Source organism: Natator depressus, chromosome 2, assembly GCF_965152275.1.
Source record: "Natator depressus isolate rNatDep1 chromosome 2, rNatDep2.hap1, whole genome shotgun sequence".
NCBI classification, from domain to species: domain Eukaryota; kingdom Metazoa; phylum Chordata; order Testudines; family Cheloniidae; genus Natator; species Natator depressus.
In genome coordinates this window covers 127,610,493-127,633,587 of record NC_134235.1, presented here as the reverse complement: position 1 = coordinate 127,633,587, position 23,095 = coordinate 127,610,493, and the positions used below count along the sequence as shown (strand labels likewise).

The following is a 23,095-nucleotide window of genomic DNA, read 5'->3' as shown; positions in this document are numbered from 1 at the left end:
ATGAGTGAAATGACCACTCATGAAGAGTTAATGTTGACAAAAACCTACCTGAGTAAGTGGAAACAGCTAGTAGATGGGATGATTCAATGAATTGTTGTGTGGGTTTTTTTTTAAAGTACTCACTATGCAATAGAACTCAATGCACTGAACTGTACAGCATAAGAAATTATATGTACAACTAGCTTTGTGCTATGAGCATAGCATTGGATTGTAATAGGTCAATTTCCAAACTATAAACAAGACATATACAGTGGGTGAAATCTTGACCCTGTTGAACACAAAGGGAGTTTTTTGCCATTGCCGTCAACATGGGCAGGATGTCCGCCTTTAACCATAACCTGTTAACAGATAGATAGGAAGATGTGTGTGTATCTCTTACCATTTTGATGTATGATGTCTTAACACGTGTAGAGTTGATTGAGTATAGCGCATGGTGAATCAAATTAATTTAGAATTAACTGAAAGCATAGGAGGTTTTTGGTAAGTGTGTGTTTTTTATATTAAATGTACAGTAACAGTGAAATTAAGAAAAGGAAAAAAATAGGTTGAATAGGAAAAACCCTTCAATGGTGAAAACTATTAGATTACAGTATAGCCTTTCAAGAAAGTCATTCAGCCTACAGTATTTAGGGTCTTAAGCAGTACTGATGGTGTCTGAATGTCACTGGCTAGGCAAACTGTAGAGTTTGATCCTGTGCTCTATGGTGTTAAAAGCACTGTTCAAGCAGCTAAAGGATGAAATCCCTGAAGTGGCATGTGTAGAAAACTCATAAATCTATTAGCCTTGAGAGGGGAGCAAAGACTTGTGCTCTTGTTGCAGGTTACAAGAGCATCTAAAAAATTCACCACTTCAGATAGCTTTAGATTTTTCTTTCTCCCTCCTATATCTATAGCTAATGAATTTGTGTGAATATGATAGAAGCTCCATTGCTGGAGTCATTTTAAGACTTAAATGCATTCTTGAGTGCTTTTCCGATATAGAGAACAGTCTTTACAGCTTTGAGATAGATTAATTGGCCTAATAGGTGTTTAATTTCTGTGTTACTTTAACAAAGCTATAGACTTCATGGTGGTGGTTATGATGTACACCATGGATATTGTGATCCTGGGAGCCCCTCAATGGCAACTGTAGAGAGCACACCATACCATAACTCAGATCAGGCCTAACACACTCATTGCCCCTGCATACTGCTGTCAGAATCTGTGTCTATAAGGTGTCAGGTAAGGTATGATATGCAAACTGGTAACCTGATGGTCATTAATAATATTGTGTGATGTATGTGTGGGCAGTGTATAAAGAATTATAGATGTGTCCTGCAAATGTGTACTTAAATGGTGTTTTGCAAGCAGTGCATAAGCCCAGACTGTCCAAGACAAAGGCATGTTGTTTCGCCGGTTTTCCTGTGTCTCCAATTTAAATTGAACCAGGTAATACCTGTGAAGACAATGAAAAGTACATCTGCATGGAAGCTAAACAGAGCTATCAAGCCAAACAAATGGGGGCTGGGGACACAGATGGGAAGACTGCTTAATGATCACAATGGATGATGGAGCCTCCATCTCCAGTTCTTAGCTCTTGAAACAGAGACTATAGACTTTGGGAAATATAAGCAAAGGCAGAAAGACATTTTGGCATCCAACGTGGAAGAAATTGTTTGTCACTGGAAAGCATGTTTGTTTTACTTATTGTTTGCAGTGTTGTTGTAGCCAAGTGGATCTATTCTCTTTTCTTGCTTATCACTTCACTACCAGTTCTTTCTTAATAAACTTAATTGTGTTTTATTGCAAAGCTGAATGGTGAAATCCTCAGCTGAACTACCAGGCAGGTGTATGTTCTGTCTCTTTGGAAGCAGTGAACTGAATAACACCTATGAGGGGGACTGGGGACTGGACACTGCAAGGGAGATGGTTTGGGGGAGACTTTAGACATAAACGACTGTTGGTGTCACCTTGCAAGGAGCAGCCAAGCTGGGGGAAGCCAGATTGAGGCCATTGTGTTGTGAAAGTGCTGCTGGTGTCAGGACTTTGAGCCAAAGCTGCACACTACAGAAGCACCCAGGGTTACAGGGCTGGCAGTGACACAGCCCCTTCCTGGTCTCGGAGAAACCCCATAGCATCACAGCCAATAGGAATGTCACAGTGAGAGAAGGGACCACATTTACATCCTCTGTTCCCAAATTGCCTTGCAGTTGGAGAATTCTTGTAGAGGGGTTAATGTTTAAAAGTACTCATGCCAGCCAATAGAGGGCAGGGGTAGACATTCTCCCCAGGCCATTGCAAGCTATTGAAATAAGGACTCATACTGAATAACTTAACCTCATAAGATATAATTATATGTAATGGTCTATTAGCGGGGAAAAAATCAGATATGCCTTTCCAGAATAACACATCCTAAATAGCAGCAGCATAAATACTAGTTTTGTAGTAACTTATGAAAGACTCTTCATGGCTAATTGAGGGTAAATTAAAAAAAAAGATTAAACTGAGAACTTGTGATGGAAATGAACTCAAAGACAAATAAACAACAGGTATTGCCTTCAGGCATCTCATCTTGTGCTATAACATCTCACAAACTAAGTAGAACCATAGAACTGGAAGGGACCTCAGGAGGTTATCTAGTCCAGTCCCCTACACTCATGGCAGAACTAAGTATTATCTAGACCATTTCTGAAAGGTGTTTGTCTAACCTGCTCTTAAAAATATCCAATGGTTGAGATTCCACAACCTCCCTAGGCAATTTATTCCAGTGTTCAACCACTCTGACAGTTACATAGTTTTTCCTAATGTCTAACCTTAACCTCCTTTGCTGCAATTTAAGCCCATTGCTTCTTGTCCTATCCTCAGAGGTTAAGAAAAACAATTTTCCTTCTTCCTCCTTGTAACATCCTTTCACATAATTGAAAATTATGTCCCCTCTCAGTCTTCCCTTCTCCAGACTAAACAAACTCATTTTTTCAATCTTCCCTCGTAGGTCATGTTTTCTAGACCTTTAATCATTTTTGTCGCTCTTCTCTGGACTCTCTCCAGTTTGTCCACATCCTTCCTGAAGTGTGGCTCCCAGAATTGGACACAATACTCCAGTTGAGGCCAAATCAGAGCAGAGTAGAGTGGAAGAATTACTTCTCATGTCTTGCTGACTACACACCTGCTAATAAATCCCAGAAGGATGGTCGCTTTTTTTGCAACCGCATTACACTGTTGATTCATATTTAGCTTGTGGTCCACATTGACCCCCAGATCCCTTTCACAGTCCTCCTTCCTATGCAGTCATTTCCCATTTTGTTTGGGTACAATGGATTGTTCCTTCTGAAATGGATTACTTTTGCACTTGTCCTTAATGAATTTCATCCTATTTGCTTCAGACCATTTCTCCAGTTTGTCCAGATCATTTTGAATTTTAAGCCTATCCTCCAAAGCACTTGCAATCCCTCCCAGCTTGGTATCGTCCACAAACTTTATAAGTGTACTCTGTATGCCATTATCTAAATCATTGATGAAGATATTGAAGAGAGCTGAACACAGAACTGATCCCTGCGGGAACCCACTCATTATGCCATTCCAGCATGAGTGTGAACCACTTATAACTACTCTCTGGGAATGGTTTTCCAACCAGTTTTGCACCAACTTTATAGTAGCTGCATCTAGGTTGCAGTTCCCTAGTGTGTTTATGAGAGGGTCATTGAAAACTGTATCAAAAGCTTTACTAAAGTCAAGATATACCACATATACCGCTTCCTCCCCATCCACAAGGCTTGTTACCCTGTCAAAGAAAGCTATCAGGTTGGTTTCACATGATTTGTTTTTGACAAATCCATGCTCACTGTTACTTATCACCTTATTATCTTCTAGATGTTTGCAAATGGATTGCTTAATTATTTGCTCCATTATCTTTCCGGGTACAGAAATTAAGCTGACTGGTTTGTAATTCTCTGGGTTGTCCTAATTCCCCTTTTTATAGACTGGGACTATGTTCGCCCTTTTCCAGTCATCTGGAATCTCTCCAGTCAGGACTTGTGAATTGAAGGTCAGGCTCGACTGGGCCAAATTCAGCTATAATTTCCTATACTGATTTGGCATCAGTGTCACACAGGCCTTATTAGAGATCTGATGAAATTCCTATTTCTCATGGTATGTCTCCAGGCATTTCAGGAGCTGGTACATAACCTTTGTCACTTGCTGCAACTTCCATGCTGACCAAGATGGACATTACAACAATTACTCCATGATTGAGGTAGTGGCAGCAGGATGTTTTCAGGAATGCAGAAATAAACTAGTTTTTGTGTATATAGTAGAACATGATGCTGGGACTGAAGCCACCCTTCTGGTGCTATCATCATGGTACAGATAATTTGGCCACTAACACTTTTTTGCATGGACTTACATTGAGTGAATGGAATTATAAGGCAGAGAGATTGTCCCCTTGTATTTTCCTTACCAATATTCAGACTGTAAAAAGAAGCAGAATTCATTATGCTACTTAAGCATCCAAGATTACATGTTAAAAATCCAAAAAAACAGCACTCCCGAGTACTGTCAGAACTAGCCAATGTCATGTTAGTTCAGGACACGCTTAGTTGGTAGTTTTTACAGGAGTGATGACATCTGGCAGTGGCTGTCTGGTTCATCAGGTTTTGGTACACAAATTATCCAGTGTCTGCTACCCATAAAAGATAAAATTACTATGAAGTGGAGGGCTTGAATAGGGTGGTGTGGCGCCCCAGAGGCTGGAGGAATGGCGGAGGAACTAAACCCGTGTCCTATCCCTGAGTTCAAGGATGGATTTCACTCCTCCAAACCTTTTGAACTTCATCAAAGTCCAGTCTTTATAAAGTTATATGGAGATCAGTTTTGCTGGGAGCAGTGGAGCAGGGTGACACAAGTGGCTCATTAAGTTCCACCCCAATCAGACAAAATAGACTCAAAGGGGAAGCTTTAGCTTATGATGCTGGGGAAGGCCTTTCAACAGCATGGAATTGGTATCATAACCTTGTTCTGTCACGTTACCTTCTCTTCCCTCCTGTCCCCTTACACTGAGAAAAGCCACTTTACACTGATTGGAGATTCCTCCTACGCATGCTGATTTAAGTTTAGTTTGCATTTTGTAAGCAGTGCAAAGTGAACTACGTAGACTATTGCTTGGTCTATGCCAAAAACGTAGGTAGACTGAGGTATATCAATCAGGGCTGTGAAAAATATTGTGCCCTGTGTGTCGTAGTTAGGTCAACCTATCCTCCACTGTAGATGTGGCTAGGTGATAGATGAATTCCTCCATCTACTTAGCTACTGCTTCTCATGGGGGTTGATTTAGTTCAGTGTCAGGAAAAACCCCTTCCGTTGTGGTAGCAAGAGTCTACACTACAGCAGCATAGCTGCAGTGCCTCTGTAGTGCACGCGCAGCCTGAAGAATCCGGCTCTGATCATCCTAAGCAAATTTCCTTCTGCATTGACAAAAAGGTGTAACTAACATATACAGTTAATTACATGACTTCTTATGCTCCCTGAGATGGTTTGGATGGGGCGGGGGGAGAGAGATCTGTATTTAAAAAACAAAAACAAAAAACCCAACCCAACCAAAATACAAACTAATTAATGGTGTTAGCCATCCCAAATCCGGATATGGTCTGATATTTCCACTATGCAATGGTTTTGTAGATAGTTGCATTTGGGGTATAGTAAATATCTGACCACAAAAGGAATAGAAAATATACCACATGTAAGGTAGATAACTGAAAACAGGGCTCGGGAAAATGTGTTTTAGTCCCTGGATGTGCAGGATTTTTTTTTTTAATGTTTACTGGCTTTTTCCACCAGCTGTTCTTTCATTTGAAAAATGTATGTCTTTTGTTAAAGAATATATAGCAGCTGTTTGCACTTTCATAGCTAAACTAAGCTGCATTAATATCCATTAGTTTTCATTAACTCTGCTCACTTCTGTCTAGCCTATGAACCATGGTAAACCTTTACAGTGGTGGGTTTTTTTTTAAGCTCTATTTGAATTTTTTTTAAATACCTTGTTTGTTAACGGATTACATTTCACTGCACCACAATTAAATATGTGCAGAATATCTATATTCTCTCGTAAAAGTAGAAACCTGTTTAAAAAAACATACCCTGAAGCTTCAGGGTAATCTACCAATTGAGAATATTTGAAAATTAACCCATAATTATTTTTTTTAAATTAAACTTGTTCTGTGACCTAATCCTCAGTATACTTCATGAACATGAATACATACAGTTGAATATGTCAGCTTTGTTTCCTCTTCTTAGTTATGCCATTGTAAATCAGGAGTAACTACACTAAAGTTAATAGAGTTGCACCAATGTAAAACCAGTATGAGGAGAATCTGTTCTTTACACTTTAAAAGGTCAGACTGTCACAGCAGCAAGTTTTCTATTTAACAAGTTTTAACAAGATTTTAACAAGTTTCTACTGTAGAAAAAATAAAATAGCATTAGTGCAGTATTTATATCTATCTGGAGTAATGCTTTACATCATTAAACTGAAAAATATTACAGAGCTCTTCACTTGAACTCAATACCAATAGTTTAATGACCATGTGTATATACATGCAAAATTGTCAACAATTATGCATCTAGCACTTTCTTGGGAGACATAGCAAGTAACTATGGAAAGTCATTTAGGAAATAGGCATAAACAATAACACTGGGCTTTGTTAGTTGCAGAATGCAAATGACAGTGCAAGGGGACAGGCATGGAACTGAGTAAATAAGAGGGAGAAATTACCCAAGAGAAAAGGGCTGAGCTTGAGAATAAATTCATTGGACAGAGTATCTCTTCTGGTAAGAAGGAAAACCTATGGAACTGATCTTTTCTTCACAAAGGATAGGCACAGTTTCTACAGCTGCAAGAGAGAGGTGCAGAGTCAGGAAAGTACTTAAGCACGTGCTTAAAGTTAAACATGCACTCTTTGTCTGTATTGGGGCCACTTGCCTGATACTGTAGCCCTTTTTGTATCCTTTGTGAGGAAAAGCTCAGTTCCAGAAGATGGAGATCCTCAGCTGGTATAAATAATCATAGCACCATTGAAGTCAAGCCAGCTGAAGATCTGTCTTTAGGTTTTGCTTCTGACCCGAATCACAGCCAAAAGGATGAAGAGACACTAGAATTGATTCTGATCTCATTTACCTGGAGTAAATCAGAAGTCATTCCATTAATCCCAGTGTAATTGCAGCAGTTTAAAATGGATGTGAAATGGGAATGAGGCCCACAGAAATAAACAGCTCCACTGTAAACTTGGGCCGTTAAATGCAGTGCTGAATTCAGCAGCAGAACTAAAAAATAAAAATATTTTTTCCCCAATAATTCCTCTCCCACTAAAAATTCAGGAATACCTACTATCTTAATGTTAGCAGCCTTGGATTGTTTTCCATTATTTCCATTTTCCTGTATACTACTATATTGTATTTAATGCATGTTCCACTTATTTTGCATTTGTCCTATTAATTTTATTGCCAGACACTTTCAGTGTATTTTTCCATAGACAGAACATGTTATTCCAAATCTAATATTCTTGTGGGAACTAGATCTAATTAAAAAGTTTGTGAGCCTAATTTGTTGTTGGTGTATATACATGCTTATGCTGTTCAGAAAGAGTGTGAAGGGCTCCTGAAGGGATGACCAAGGGAGCTATGATGGAGGGAAGCCTGAGGAGCAGGAGACTCTTATTGGGAAACGGGGACAGCATTTGGACTTAGAAGTTTGAGGGCCTAGAGCTAGTGTCAGAAGGCTAAGTGCCAGCTAGCAAGAGCTGAGAGGACAGACTAGGACAGAAGAAAAACTCTTGCTGTGAGAGAATACCAGAGCTAAATATGGATGGGTGCATGGTGAGGGACTTCATTTCGGGATCCTGAGGATTTTTTTTTAAGTTTGTTATTTAAACAAACCCAAGGCAAGGGTGTTCATTATCCACGTGAAGGCTGTATGCAGTTCATACGGGGCCCTCAAGGGGGGGCTAGAAGAGGCAGCGTGCATGCAAAGTGACCTGTGGCCATGAGGAGGTGCTCCGTAAATGGCCACCCTGGTACACACCAACATACACAGAACATTGGAGACCATACAGAGTAAATTTATCTCTCACACACAAAATCTATAAGCCTAACAGACAGGCAGGAAGGAAAGTAAATATATGACCTACACACACCAATGAAAAAAGTCAGAATGTTGAAAGTGTTCACCGTTTGACCCAACTCTGCTCCCAACTGAAGTCTCTTGTAAAACTCTTACTGATGTCAGTGGAAGTAGAGTTAGGCCAATTCTAAGAGCTTTTCAAAATCCCCTTCTAAGTAAATAAACCAACTGTACAATTTCTCTCTGCAGATGTGCTTTGTGCAGTGCTTTGTTTCCACAGTGAAAATTTAGCTGTAATCAAATTTTCAGCCAGCACCAAAGGTGGACTACACGGGGGGGATAGAACCAGACTTCAAAGTGATCTGGAAAGAGGAGAGAAGTGAGAGCTAAAGGCAGCAAGGTCATTTTGAGTACAATTAAATGTATAGTCTGACACCCACTGACAGAAAATAAACATCACAGATAGAAAATGTGGGTGCATAACCAGAGGGTAGAAAGCATTCTATTAAGGCAAGTTTATTTTTACTCTCCTCTAATATAATTTTTTATTTTCATGAAATTTAGCACTCTATTATCTGCCCGTGAAGGATTGGGAATCTGAAGCTAGAATGGGAGGTCTCTAAAGAGAGATGCTCTGTATTTGAAGACTGTGCACTTATACGTTTTAGAACTACAGTTCTGAGACACAAACAATGCCTGTTGCAAAATAACTTGTATCTAGTGCAGCAATATTCTCAGTCATAGCAACATCCTGAGTTCAGGACTGACACAGTGGTGGGGCTTCTCTTAGAACATTACTAGAGAGGTCACTCCTATTTCCCCTTGACTTCCTCAATATATTCTTAGGCAAGAGAGGAATAACCAGAGCAGCGGTTTACCCTTTTCCCCCATAATAAAATAATCGATAAAATAGAGACTAAGCAAAACCCAACATCACTAGTCCATAGCCACCTGTGTATTTTCCATGTTAAGGACAAAATAGTATAGATACAATGTAAAGATATTCATACCCATAGGGTATATGTCACATTTTATGATTCAAGGGAAATCACAAATTATGTACATGCACATGTATACAAACAATCAAAATGGGCCTAAGACAATGGATCTAACTGCTGATATTGCACCATGATATGGGGAGGAGTGTTGCAACAAGTAATTTGAAAAATCAATGAAATTCATATCTAGGGATCATGAATAAGTTGTATTCTGGATCTGTGAAACACACACACACTTTTGCCCTTCAGACTGATATGATTGGGACTTCACAAGGTAATGTGTGCTTGCAGGTTGTGAAAAGGAACTCCTGCAAGGGCACTTTAGCTTTATAATAACAATTATAAAATCAAGATAGCAGAGTCTTCTGCAACCCAGTGGAAAGGACACCCAAATAATTTCCCTCTGCAAAAAGAACACCCCTAGCTTTAAAGATGAAAGTGGATTGGGAACACATCCACTTTTGCAAAGGATTCACACCATAAATTGTGCTGTCATCAAAAAGTGGTGCTTCTCACTTTCATGGATTATTAATGCTCATTTTATAAATGGTTGTTTCTCACATTAATTACTTGATTCACATTTCTTCCTCTACAGGTCTAGTAGCAGAAAAGCTAGCAATAAGCATTTGTTACACATGAGGGTTGCAAGTGACAGTGCATGGAAACTCAGCTTTGATCTCAACCTCCCCTTACACCCAACTTCATCAAGAAATTATCTCATGTTCTTAGAAAAGATGTCAGTTATACATTGTACTTTCTTTTGAGACACTCAAAGCACTTTATCATGAATTAAGGTTCACAAAAACCATGTGAGGTAGAGAAATATTACTGTACCTCTCTGTGTATATCTATGTTGGGGAGCGTGCTAGCTGCCCTACATTCAGGATAAATATAAGAACCAGTTAAGCCCATTTACAGAGTAAGATAGATGGAACAGTAGGAGTCATCACCCAAAACACATGCCACACCAGTCAGGCACTGATCTATGTAAGTGACAAGATTTGGCTGGGGCGGGGGTGATTGCAAAATCAGGGGCTGTGTCAGCAGGAGTCAGTAGCAATCAAGAAGAAGAAAAAGAGGACCAGAAAAGGGATGGGACAGCCAGAGATGCACTTGGAGAATGGCCTAGGAGGAAATCAAGCTTGAGCATTTTGGGCAGAGTGCTGGCTGGAAAAAGGCTTGGAATTGTGAGAGAAAAAACTGTCTCCTGTTTGATTTCTACTATGTTCAGAGAAGCAAGACCTCATTTACAAAGAATGTATATGAACAAGATTGCTTTGAGGAAACACCTGACTCTGTCGTCAGTTTCTCCTCCTAATGGAAACAACCTGGAAGACCTTGAATATTGGCTACCCACTTGGGGAAAAAAAGGGGTAACACTGGTGTCATTGGTGGGATCCAGTTTCCAAGGTGAGAAATTGTGAGCTGGTATTCCTGTTGAATTGTAATGGAGAAAATGAGATAAGTTCTTGAAGAAGTCAAAGATGGCCAAAAGAATTTTAAAAAAAGAGCTAAACACTTTGAAAAAAGGAATGACAACAACATCTGGAAGTGTCCCAGAAACGACTGAGAAATGAAATGCAGGAAGAGATGAAAATTTTGTTATGACAGCAGCTACAAAGTGTCTGGGTGGATTGGGAAGCCCAGATGCAACAGTCCTAATCTGGAATGGCAAAATGAATTGAAGAGGTGGCCAGCAACCTGATTGCCATGGATCAGAAGGTTTTCCATGACCTACGGAAGATGAGGAAAGCCTGGCAAACTTGGAACTCACTAACAGAGAAGCTGTCACATGGACTGAAAGACTGAAAAATCATGTGGAGAAGTATATCAAATCTTGGAGGATCAACCCCACAGATGTTGTTAAGGTCTCAGCAGTTGAACAACAATGATGGCTACTGAATGTGTAATAGGATGTGTGAAATGTGTGGGGATAATGGGCATTGGATCAAACGGAACAGTATTGGATCAAATATTGTAAACAGGCTGGAGAATAGGGTATCTAAAGTGAACCATCTAATTGGTCCAGGATGAAAACAGAGACTGGGGAATGTGGACCAGTCCAAAAAAGGGAAAAATAGATTTGAAAATTGGACCTCAGAAATTCAAGAAAGAAATCCAGATTGCTGAGGCAATGGACAAGCTATTAATTGGTTTGGATTTCATTATGGCTAACTGTAATAAATGCAGGGAGAGGGGTCCTACAAATTCAGTCTGTGGGAATGCCCTCTAAAAATATGACCCAGGAGAGAGAAATTATTTATATACAAATCGTTTGCGGTGAACAAGTTGTCCTGCCTCCTCAGGCAGAAACCATAGTAATAGCTATCTGCTGAGGTAGCTTTCTAGCAAAGGACAGTGCAGGAGTAAGAGCAGCTTTGCAACCCAGGGTATTGGAGAAATTTTAGCTGCTAAAGTTCGTGTGGATCTGAAGCAGGAATGCATTCCTATTTCTTTGATGAATGTTGCTGACAAGTAGCAAATAGTGTAAAGGGACTCACAGCTTCAAAATGTGAGCCAGTGGATCTAGTAAATGGTCGGGTAGAAGAAAACTGAAAGGAGTAAAAGTGAGCTCCCAGAGTTTCTATTGGACTTGTTCCAGTACAGTGCTGTTCATTTAAATAAGCAACAGAACGGTCAGACTTTCTGATTAGGAATTGGAAGTAGTTCTTCCGTTCCAACAAAGATATATGTTGCATAGGCTATGTTGGGTAGGTCTAGCACAACAGTGATAATGGGGGATGCCAGCCCATTAAACAGTCACCTCAGTGTGTATCGGTAGCAAAGAAGGAAGAGGCTTTAAAGGCTATTCATGACACCTATCAGGAAGGCATAATTGAGTTTCCAACCTGTCCTTGGGTTCATCCAGAGTGCTGGTTAAGAAAAAGGATGGCAGTGCCAGATTGTGTAGGGTCTATAGAAAACTACATGAAGTCACTTTAAATTAGGGTGACCAGATATCAAGTGTGAAAAATAGGGACAGGACGTGGGGGGTAATAGGTACCTATGTAAGAAAAAGCTCCAAAATCAGGACTGTCCCTCTAAAATCGGGACATCTGGTCACCCTACTTTAAATGATTCACATTCATTACGGTGAATAGATAATGTAGCAGGTTCAGTCTGGCTTTCCACACTGGATCTTAAAAATGGGTGTTCACAGCATGGTAAAGGCTGTGGCAATTTAAAGTGATGGCTTTTGGCTTGTATAATGCACCAGCCACATCGAAGAGGTTATTACAAGGCAGGACTTGTTTGTTAGACCTAGATGTGGTCCTGAGGCATACTAAAAACATTGAATAGGAAATGAAACATTTACAAGTGGTCTATGATAAGTTAAACGCTGCCAATCTGAAACTGAACCCAAAGAAATGTAAGTTGTTTCAAGAAGAGGTAAAAGACCCTGGGTACACAACCAGCGAAGGGGGGATTTCCAGTGAGAACTATAAAAATAAGGCTGTTCAGATTGGGCCAGCTCCCCAGATACTTGCAGATGTGCAGAGTTTTGTAGGACTTTACAGAAGGTTTATTTAAATGTTTTCCAGTATTGCAAAAACACTGTCTCAGCTGGGAGAGGAAGGGGAATCACTTCAGTGGTCAGCAGAGTTTTAAAAGGTCTCTAGTGACTGCTTCTGTCTTAACTTACCTGTGTTTCAAAACCCCTTTCTAACTGGACACAGATACTAGTGCTTACAGCATGGGATCAGTATTGATCCAAGGACACATCTGGTAGTGACTTATTACAGTAAAAATCTAAGCTGTCGAGAGAGAAATGATTGTACCATCCAAAAAGAACGCATCGCGGTGGTTACATCTATAGAACATTTTCACCACTATAGAATGGGAAGAAATTTGTAGTCAGTAGAGACCATGCATCTCTGTGGTGGGTTTTTAGATTCATGAATCCTCAGAGACAACTTGCCAGGTGGCTGGAAAAACTGCAGGGTTGTTTTAGTCACATGCTGTCCACAAGTACAGATGGGCAATTATTTGTTAATAATAAATTCACCAAAAATGCTCCTTTTTTTTTTCTCCCTCAGAACACCAAAATTATTTGAGAACATGGGTCAAACTTGGTGAATAGTTGCAGACAAAACGCCCTGAAAATTAAAATTTTTGACATGTCAAAATGCTTTTTTTTTAAAAAATAATTGAAACAAACCATTTGAAATAAAAAAAAAATCAAATCAGTATTTAAAATTGCTTCATTTTGACCCAAACAATTTTCTTTTGTTTTCATTTTGGCAAGAAGAACAAAAATCAACTCCGTTTTGATTCTAAATGAACTGATTTTATTAGTAAGTATTATTATTTTTAGTTTGGCTGCTGAACTGAAAAAATGAATTATTCATTCTACTCACAAGCTGATGACTTGTCCAAACAGCCTTGTAGTGAGGCTAATTGCAAACAATGTCCTTCTGACTCTACAGAAAAAAAATAGATACTCTCCGGGGGCGTTTGGAAAGATCACCCTCCAAGATTGAAAGGAAATTAGGCAGGGGGAGAGAGAAGCTCCAGGTAAATATGGATGGACGTGAAATTGTTTTGGATTAGTGATGTGTGAATATCCCCCCAGAAAGACACTTTGTAAATAGCTAAGATTGTGTAGTTTACAATTTTTGTTTTTTTTTCTTTCTTTCTGGGATAGGTGGTTAGAGTGTCAGTATGTTAAGCTGCATTGGGGACAAAGGGCAAAACTGAGATGGGGTGTTAGACTAAAGGGCATGCTAGCTGCCCTTCATTAAGCATAAATGTAAGAAGCAATTAAGCCCCTTTCATGGAGTAAGATAGTTGTAATAATGGGAGTCACCTTCCAAAACAGAGGCAACATGCAAGGCTGGCCAGAAGCTGGACTATGTGGGTAGCGGGGGTTGGCTGGAGATTGGTTACACATGCAGGGACTGTGTGCTGTGTTGTAGGTGCATCGGAAGCAGCCAAAAAGTAGGCAGAGAGGACCAGAAAATGGAAGAAACAGCCGGAGAAGTGTTTGGCATGTGGGCCTGAGAGAAAGAGAGACCTTTTTGAGCACAGTGATGGCTGGAACAGTAGGCTTTGAATTGTGAGCAAGAAAACTTTCCCCAATGTTTGATGTTTGATTCCTATTGCCTTCAGGGAAACAGAACAGTGTACAGTCTTTGTAAATAAACAGGATTTCTTCAACTAAATACCTTATTACATCATCAGTTTTTCCCTCCTAATAGAAACAACCCAAAAGGCTCTGAATATCGGCTACCTACTTTGCTCAAAAAGGACTAATATATACCCATTTTACACATGAAAAAGTGAGGGCACTGAGAGGCAAAATAGCTTTCCCAAGGTCACACAGTGGATTGGTGGCAGGAATAGAATCCAGGAATTTTGACTCAGAGAACCTAGCTGTGACCATTTGAAAATGACCCCTCACTAAAACAGTCTCTGTCTCAATCTCAATGTACAAACTGTAAAAGCATTTTTTCTTCTATGAGGCCCATTCAACCTTTTATTTAGTTGAAAGAATGAAGCCCCATGAGACATCTCACATCAGTCTTGGTGTCTTTTTGTGGTTGAAAGAGACATAGTTTGTACTGGTATTGTTTGGTCAAAACTCAAAATTTCCATCTTGTGTAAAATTTTGAATTTTTTTTTGGTCTGAGTCAGAATCAAATGCAGTCTCTTAGAAGAGAGAGATCCATTATAACAGAAAGTTACATAGGTTTTGCATTGCTATTGTTTTGTTTAGACAATTTATTCTGTTCTTAATTTAAATAAAAATGAACCTGATTTTGCATTAGCAGAAGGCTAGGTAATGGTGTAATGCATTTTGATTTTTCAGGCACACTTAAATGTCACCCCCATTAGGGTTATGATTAAGGGTCATTTCATTATTTGTTTTCATCAGTGCTCTATATCTCAAAACACTCTCACTATTCAGGAGATGTGGAGTGGAATAGCTTTGCTAATGGCATTTAAAAAAAAATAATTGCAAGGAACTTACACAAACAGAAATTACCAAACTAAAACCAGACATACCATGTGAAGAAATGATGAACTACATTTTAATGGATTAGTAGACCCTCTTTCGTTAGCTCTATTTTATACAGGGTCACAGTTTACTGTGCTATGTCACACACAGTTTTAAGAACTCCTTTATCTTCATAGATGCAATCAATGCTAACATAAATACAATGCTTGCAGCGCTATGGGATAAGGCTTTGATAAGTCTTCAAAGACAGATTTTTTTCTTTTACTTTTAGATGTGGATACTCTTAACATAAGAATATTTTCAATGAGGCCTCTGTAGCATAATAACTCAGTCAGTTGTCCTTGGATGCAGTTAAATACCCTCTGGTCTATAATATACTCTGAGAGACAAAGGCTTGGTCTACACTGCATAAGTACTTCAGTATAACTGCGTTGCTCAGGAATGTGAAAAATCCACGCTCTTCCACCGACATAGCTACAGCCTCTCGTGGAGGAGGATTTATGAACCCAACGGGAGAGCTGTCTCCCATCGGCTTAAAGTGTCTTCACCACATATGCTAGAACAGAGCAGCTGCATCAGTGCAGCTGTGCCAATGTAAATTTGCAATGTCGACCTGTCCAAAATCTGCTCTCAGGTTCTCCAGTGTAAATCCAAACTAATTCCGTTGTCTTCAGGGGAGAGTAACCCTGGATTTGTACTGAGTAGCACAGAACAATTTAGGCCAGAGTTCATTTGCATCCTATGCAAACTGATCTCTGTATGTGAATACCCTTTTTCCATCTCTCCCCAAATTCTTGCAGTTTGAATTTTTGGCTTTGTTGCAAATTCACATTTTAAGAGCCATGTTCAAGGATCTCAGGTTTACAAAGGAGAATGTTCTTGAGTCTAGATTTCAATGCATATTTTAATTCTGATAATGTAGTTAAGCCATCTGAACTTTTCTTACTACTAACCTTTTAGTAAAGAGACATTTTTTAAAAAGTCCTCTTTTTCTATCCTATAAAACTCCCTCTTCAGGCTATGACACAAAAAGGTCTGTCGTCTTATATAGTCATAATTTGAACCCACCAATTTTCTTTTTTTGTTCTAACTCAGATCTCCTTACACCTCTATCTTTATAGGAATTTCTTATCTGTAGCACTTCCTTTCTCTAGCACTGATGTAACAGGCTGGCCAGGTGAGCAGCACTTGGATAATCTGTACCAATACACACAAGTGCTGATTGCAAAAAACAGATGCATGCAGATGGCCCCCTGTGCCAGTGTGGAGGAATCTTATTGAAGTCAGTGGGGTTCCTCCACAGCACAGGGATCTTTACATGCACATGACTATGCAGGTGTCATAAATATAAAGGGAAGGGTAAACCCCTTTAAAATCCCTCCTGGCCGGAGGAAAAATCCTCTCACCTGTAAAGGGTTAAGAAGCTAAAGGTAACCTCGCTGGCACCTGACCAAAATGACCAGTGAGGAGACAAGATACTTTCAAAAGCTGGGAGGAGGGAGAAAAACAAAGGGTCTGTATCTGTCTGTTTGCTATTTTTGCCGGGGACAAAACAGGAATGGAGTCTTAGAACTTTTAGTAAGTAATCTAGCTAGATATATGTTAGATTATGATTTCTTTAAATGGCTGAGAAAAGAAATGTGCTGAATAGAACGACTATTCCTGTCTGTGTGTCTTTTTTGTAACTTAAGGTTTTGACTAGAGAGATTCTCTATGTTTTGAATCTAATTACCCTATAAGGTATCTACCATCCTGATTTTACAGAGGTGATTCCTTTACTTCTATTAAAAGTCTTCTTGTAAGAAAACTGAATGCTTTTTCATTGTTCTAAGATCCAAGGGTTTGGTCTGTGGTTGCCTATGCAAATTGGTGAGGATTTTTACCAAACCTTCCCCAGGAAGTGGGGTGCAAGGGTTGGGAGGGAAAGACGTGTCCAAACTATGTTTCCCAGTAAACCCAGTTAAAGTTTGGTGGTAGCAGTGGAAATTCCAAGGGCAAAGGGTAAAATTACTTTGTACCTTGGGGAAGTTTTAACGTAAGCTGGTAAAAGTAAGCATAGGAGGTTTTCATGCAGGTCCCCACATCTGTACCCTGGAGTTCAGAGTGGGGAAGGAACCTTGACAGCAGGATTGGAGCCTTTTAAAAAAAATAGATAACTACTGGGTGTTTTGGATGTCCAGTTTGTGACCTCTAAATAGGACCTGTTTTTGAGAAGTGTCAGACACCCAAAATCATCAGTCATGCTCGGATCTGTAGACCTAGATATCTATCTATATTCTTTCATGGCCCTCATCATCATGATATCCAACATCCTCATAGCAATCAATGTATTTACCTGCAAGACACCACTGAGAAGCAGGAAGGACGGAGAATTGAAGCACAGAGCGATTAAGGGCCTGATCCATCTCCCTATCCAATGGAAAGACTCCGTGGACTTCAATGAGAGCTGGATTTGACACTAAGGGCCTGATTTTCAAAGGTATTTAGGTGCCTAAAGACACAAATAGGCAATGCATAAATGATCTTCAAAAAGTGTGTGTGTGTGAGGGGTGGGGTTTCCCATCCTAATCTGGGAGCAGCAGCTTTGGTACAGCTGTGCTTACAGGGCACCCTGCAACCACCCCGCCCTTTTTTTTTTTCTGTGCCTGTTACCTATTGTACCTCCCCACGCCCTGCGTGTGTGTGTGTGTGCACATCTTTTAATCACTGCAGATAGGCACCTAGCACAATCTTCAAAAGCATTAGGTATCAAATGCCACTGATTTCAATGGGAGTTCGGCACCAAGGCACTTCTCAAAATAACACCTGCTGCCTAGCTGCATTTTCAAGCATCTAAATACTTTTGAAAATCTGGCTCTAGAAAGTCACATAAGGTCCCACAACAGGTGTGTGGTAAAGACATGAATTGAATGGAGTGCCCAAACCACACATTAACTACAACCCTCTCCTTCTCCCTTGTTCCAGATATCCATGTCCAACAGTAACTTCAGCAGGCTGAGCTAAAACTGTTTGATTGCTCTTCAGATTAGGTGGCTGAAATAAAAGATTTTAATTGAGATTGACAATTAAATTAATAATTGCATATCAATTCATTTCAGAAACAAAATCTTGCTGGAAGTTGATTAGCTAGATGATAGGAACATCTCAATTACAAACCTCTGAAATGTCAAAAATATGCATCAATTTTGTATTTATTTAGCATACAATAACTCTCTTGTTAAATATGTATTGTGAGCAATGACATGGCAAGGATCATATTATCTGGCTACTCACCTTTGGAGTCCAGGCTGCGCTATCCAGAGTAAATGCCAGTCTGCTCCAGAGCCCTAATATCCTGTTCTCCAGCCCCAGTATCCAGAGGAATTAGAACTTTTAGTGACATTCATGCTTTGTAAAGTCAGACGGTCAGAATCTGCTCTCTGTTACACTACTGTAGGAATTATTAGTGAAATATATGTAAAGAGCTTGGAGTAATGTTACCGGGAACTGAATCTAGCCCTGTGACTTCAGTGGTGGGAATGGACAGTGTGGGAGTCCTAATTTAGCATTTTGCTATTGCAGAAGAGGAGTGATGAAATTCCTGTCTACAACACAGATGAATCATCACATATACAACACGCAGAAAAGGGTGCCTCCACAAATGTGAATTTTGGCTGGATTAAGCCTCTCTGGCAAATACTAGCAAATCATTCACATGAAGTTTTGTTTTGCAATTGCACAATTTTCATTTATGCTACAGTCCCGTTACATCTCTTTAGCAGTGTAATTTACACCTACTTTAAGAGCAGTGTAAAGTGACCTTAGTGTAAACAATCATCAAGCCCTAAATTTGATTAAAATGTGTTAAGTGTGCTTGACATTTACAAGTTCTTTAGATGGCAAAGGACAACATATTGTCCTTTGGTGAATGAAAGACTGTGATTCACTCAAGGCTCACACTCACCCTGCCAATGCCATAAACTTCAAGTGCAGCGCAAGCAGATTATGGAGCACTGTAGAAGTCTGAGAGAGAAAAAAATAATTGTATATTCACTTTGGGCCATAAACTGCTGCTTCTAAAAAAAAAAAAATTACCATACTTTAGATCAGCAGACAATTCAACATTAATATTAATACTGATGTGGCATCATCCAGGCCAATCAGTATCAAAATGGTCAATACTTGCATGGATTGGTTGGTTGGTTGTTTTTTGAAAGTGTAAGAAAAAATGCAATAAAAAAATCAGATGGAAAAAAAATGTCAAAAATGTAATACAAGGAAATGCCAGCTGGAGCTTCCAGTTTCTTGAACTTTGTTTATGTCACAATAAATCTTCAGTGGAATGATGTCTGGGTACCACATGATTTGAAATGATATCTACACTTCTAAGTATATGAGTACGTATATATAACATTTTACATGTATAATTTAATCTGACGCTGAATATTTTCTTGAAGACTACTGTAGGCTTAATTTTCAGAGTGCTCTAAGACATTTGAAACATCTGACACCATAGTGGCACTGATACCAAAGTATGACATATCCTGAATTTTAGAGTATGACCAGTTGCGCAGGTTCCAGCAGGAGTTTAACATATATGTCCTCTCTGTCATGTATGTCTACAATATTGACAGAATAACAAACTAATTTCAAAGAAAAGCAATGTGAGGTCCTTTATATATATTTCATTATTCATACTTACAATGAAAAAAACCCAACACTGATACTAAAAAATACATTAGCCCTCTAAAAACCACCACTGATGTACCAATAACTTGTCTGTACATGATGAGTGGGAGTCAAGGGAAGTTTCCTTCCTATAAAGGAATAGATGGTTTTTTATAATTTTCTCTTTCATCCTGGAAAAAGTGTAACTGATTATTTTTTTTAAATATTCCTTTGTGTATGTGAAGATCAGTGTGTGTATGTTTTTAATTTTGGGCTTTACATCTTGAAATCGAGTAATAGCACTTTTTATTCAATTTGTCAGTGAAATGCGGACAGAAGAAATGTGATATCTTGGCATACAATTATTATTATTATTCCTTAAAATTAAAATAAAATAAAAATCCAAAACAATACCCCTTGAGTTTTAGTCACTGGATATATTCCAGAAAGTTATCTTCATTTTTGTTTTATAAGAACTAGAAGTCAGCATGTTGCTATTGCTTCTTGACATAAAGATAACGTCCTTTATGTCCAGTTTACAGCTCAGTTCTGTAACACCATCATAGCAGAGTCTTTACCACTTTAAATGATAAAAGTTTCAATAGGCACTTTAGTGGAATTAAGAAAAATCTACCACTCTTCCACCGCGATGCCAGAAAGCTAGCTTCTGTCTAAGTTGTCATATCAGGACATCATAGCTAATAGGCCTGAGCTTGTCTCAGTGTTATTCCCAAGTAACAAAAAACAACAACCAAAAAGTATATCTTACAGGGTTTATCCTCCCTTTGCAGACCAAATCAAAACTGACAGTATGATAAATATAGTAACTTGCTGGAAACAGGTCCTGTCTTTAATAATCAGAGGAATCTTGTCCTATAAAGCTTGGGTTTTATTTTTAATTTGTTGTTGTTCTAGTTTTCTTATTCTTGCCTTTTGGGTTTCCCTCCCTTAAGTGACTTTATCAGTGTTATAATTTTCTTCCTCTCCGAACATCTCTGCCAAGACTTTAAAGCGGGGTCCCCAGTCACTCAAGTAATCATAATCCTGGTCTGCCTCTGTAGTAAGTGAATCTATAGAGCTCAGAGACTCTGCTACAGATCCGTTTCCTTCATAGGCGTAGGTTGCCAGTGAATCATAAGGGGGTGCAGTGGGATCCACATCGTTTTCCTGCAGCCTTTGATTAATGAAATCTCTTATGTCTGTGTTGTCTTCCACTGGTGGTCTCTGACGTGGTAAACATAGAGTGTCCGGTTTTATATCCCTGCGTATTTTGTTATCTTCAATCACTTTTGGATTCCTCAGGGCACCAATGTCGAAAGCCTGGGTGTCTTCCTCCCCACCTCCTTCATCATCATAATGGATGACATTGTCTCTGATGTCTTCTTTAGAGGTCATCAGGGTGTCTTTTTTCTTCTGCCTTCGCAGTGCTACGTACAGCACAACAATGACTGGAACAAGGGAAGAATTGTAAATTAAGACAAGTATGGAAATACCTTGGCTGTCTGCAGACACACTAATATATCCTTCTATGATAGCTAAGGGCAAGCAAAAGGATCTTTTCTTTAGAAGACATGTTCCTGCTACCTTTTTTTTTTTTTTTTTAAACAGTGCTGTAACCAGTAAGATAATATTTGCGGCTTGATGCACCTAACTCCCATCATGCTAGCTATGCACTGAATAATGAATAAGCCCCAAAGGGCTTGCCTTTACTAGTAAAAAGAGCCATGTAGGAATCAGATTTTTTTGTTTTGAGGGTAGTTTCACAATGTGAAAATTTCTTCCATTCTAGAATGGCTGGAAGAACATTGAAAAATGTTAAAATTTCCTGCAAGCTGAAATTATGTGTGTGTGTGGGGGGGGGGGGGGTCATTTTGGATTGATCAAAACTTTTCATTCAGATTTTGCCTTTTTTATTTCATATTGTATTTACTAATAAACACATTTTAAAATAACAAACAAAAATAATTTTGAAACAGAAAACCAATGTTCTGTATCAAAGAGGTCAAAATGTTCCTTATCACTTTTTTTTTTCCTCCAGTTTGGAAATTAATTTTCATCAATGATGACATATTTCTGCTATATGTTTTGCTTTTTAAACAAACCAGCATATTCTGATGGAAAAATAATTCATAATAATATTCCTGACAATGTCAAATAGAAAATTACATTTGAACATAACCTTGAGGAGTTACACTAACTGACATGATGCTGATAGTGACTTTGCAGTCAGGGACAAATCATGTCAATATGGTATCAATTAGTTGGGGTTAAACCCTGGTCCTAATAATTTACCCAGGAACCAGTGACACAGTACTGAACATGACTTCTCCCTGTCTATACTGACTGTAGGATCATGGCCAATAATATTGTGTTAATTAACATGGCTCTTCAAGGTGGTGGTCTAACTCAGTGTAACTTTCTAGTGAAAATGAACCTTTAGGGTACAGCAGGCTGACTTTTGAAATATCTGATTTTAAAATCTCTGTATCAGGTAGGTTTCTTAGATAACAATTATGGGGGAGGCTTCTAAGTTACAAGTACAACAATAAGTAGTAGGAAGTGGGTTTGAGAGATAGAAGATCACCTTAAGCTACAGGGAGTACTGAAGATTGTCATTGACAAATTTAATGTTCCTTGGTCAAGTGTAACATAGCACACTGTTATCACACTGAATGGAATACAGAGAACCACTAATAGATCCAAATCCTCTACTCTGTACAAAACCAAATTAAATGGGCCTCGGAGTTCTGTGGGAATCAGTGATGGAACCGACCCCTCAGACTCCAGAGTCATGTAGCAGCTGTTGCTATAGCCCACGCTCTTCAGTAATTTACACAGTTGCTGTGTCACATCATAGAATCATAGACATGCAAGACTGGAGGGGACCTTGATAGGTCATCTGTCTAGTGTTTCTCAATCTTGTTGGGCTCAGGACCCATTTGTAAAAGTTTACGATCTGTCTCAACCCAGTAAATAGTCTGAGGGTGGAGGCCATAGGGTGGTTTTGGTCAGGACCCATGCCCCACAGGGGACAAGATCTGTCAGGCACTTACCCCTCAGTGGCAGCTCCTGCAGCTCTGTACTGTGGGGTTTGTTGGGCTTGGCTCTCCTCTCTGGTCATTGCAACCTCTAGGGTTGAAGCATCGCCCAGGTTTGGCCCATCCCCCGGACTGGGCTAAATTTTTGTGAGTGAAGTTGTTACCTGGCTCATTGGGCTGCAGTGCCACCCACTCTCTCACATTTGGCCTACCCACACTCCCATCATCAGGGCAGCCCATCCAGCCCCGTGTGACAGGAACCATTAGAGCTGCCATGCGACCCTTTGAAACAGTCTTGCAACCCAATTTGAGGTCCCGACCCTGGGGTTGAGAAACCCCGACCTGACCAGTCCCCTGCACTGAG

The 23,095-nt window shown here is 39.4% G+C and overlaps 1 protein-coding gene across 3 annotated transcripts in view; it reads right to left on the bottom strand.

Annotated features, from left to right (window-relative positions):
- Window positions 1-19,952: 19,952 nt before the first annotated feature.
- Window positions 19,953-23,095, bottom strand: part of CDH12 (cadherin 12) — an 822,829-nt gene continuing 819,686 nt past the window's right edge. For all 3 annotated transcript variants that reach the window (XM_074944993.1, XM_074944992.1, XM_074944994.1), the window contains one exon: window positions 19,953-21,141. In XM_074944993.1, the coding sequence (XP_074801094.1) occupies window positions 20,642-21,141 (500 nt within the window). In that variant the 3' untranslated portion in view covers window positions 19,953-20,641. The remainder of the gene's footprint in view (window positions 21,142-23,095) is intronic.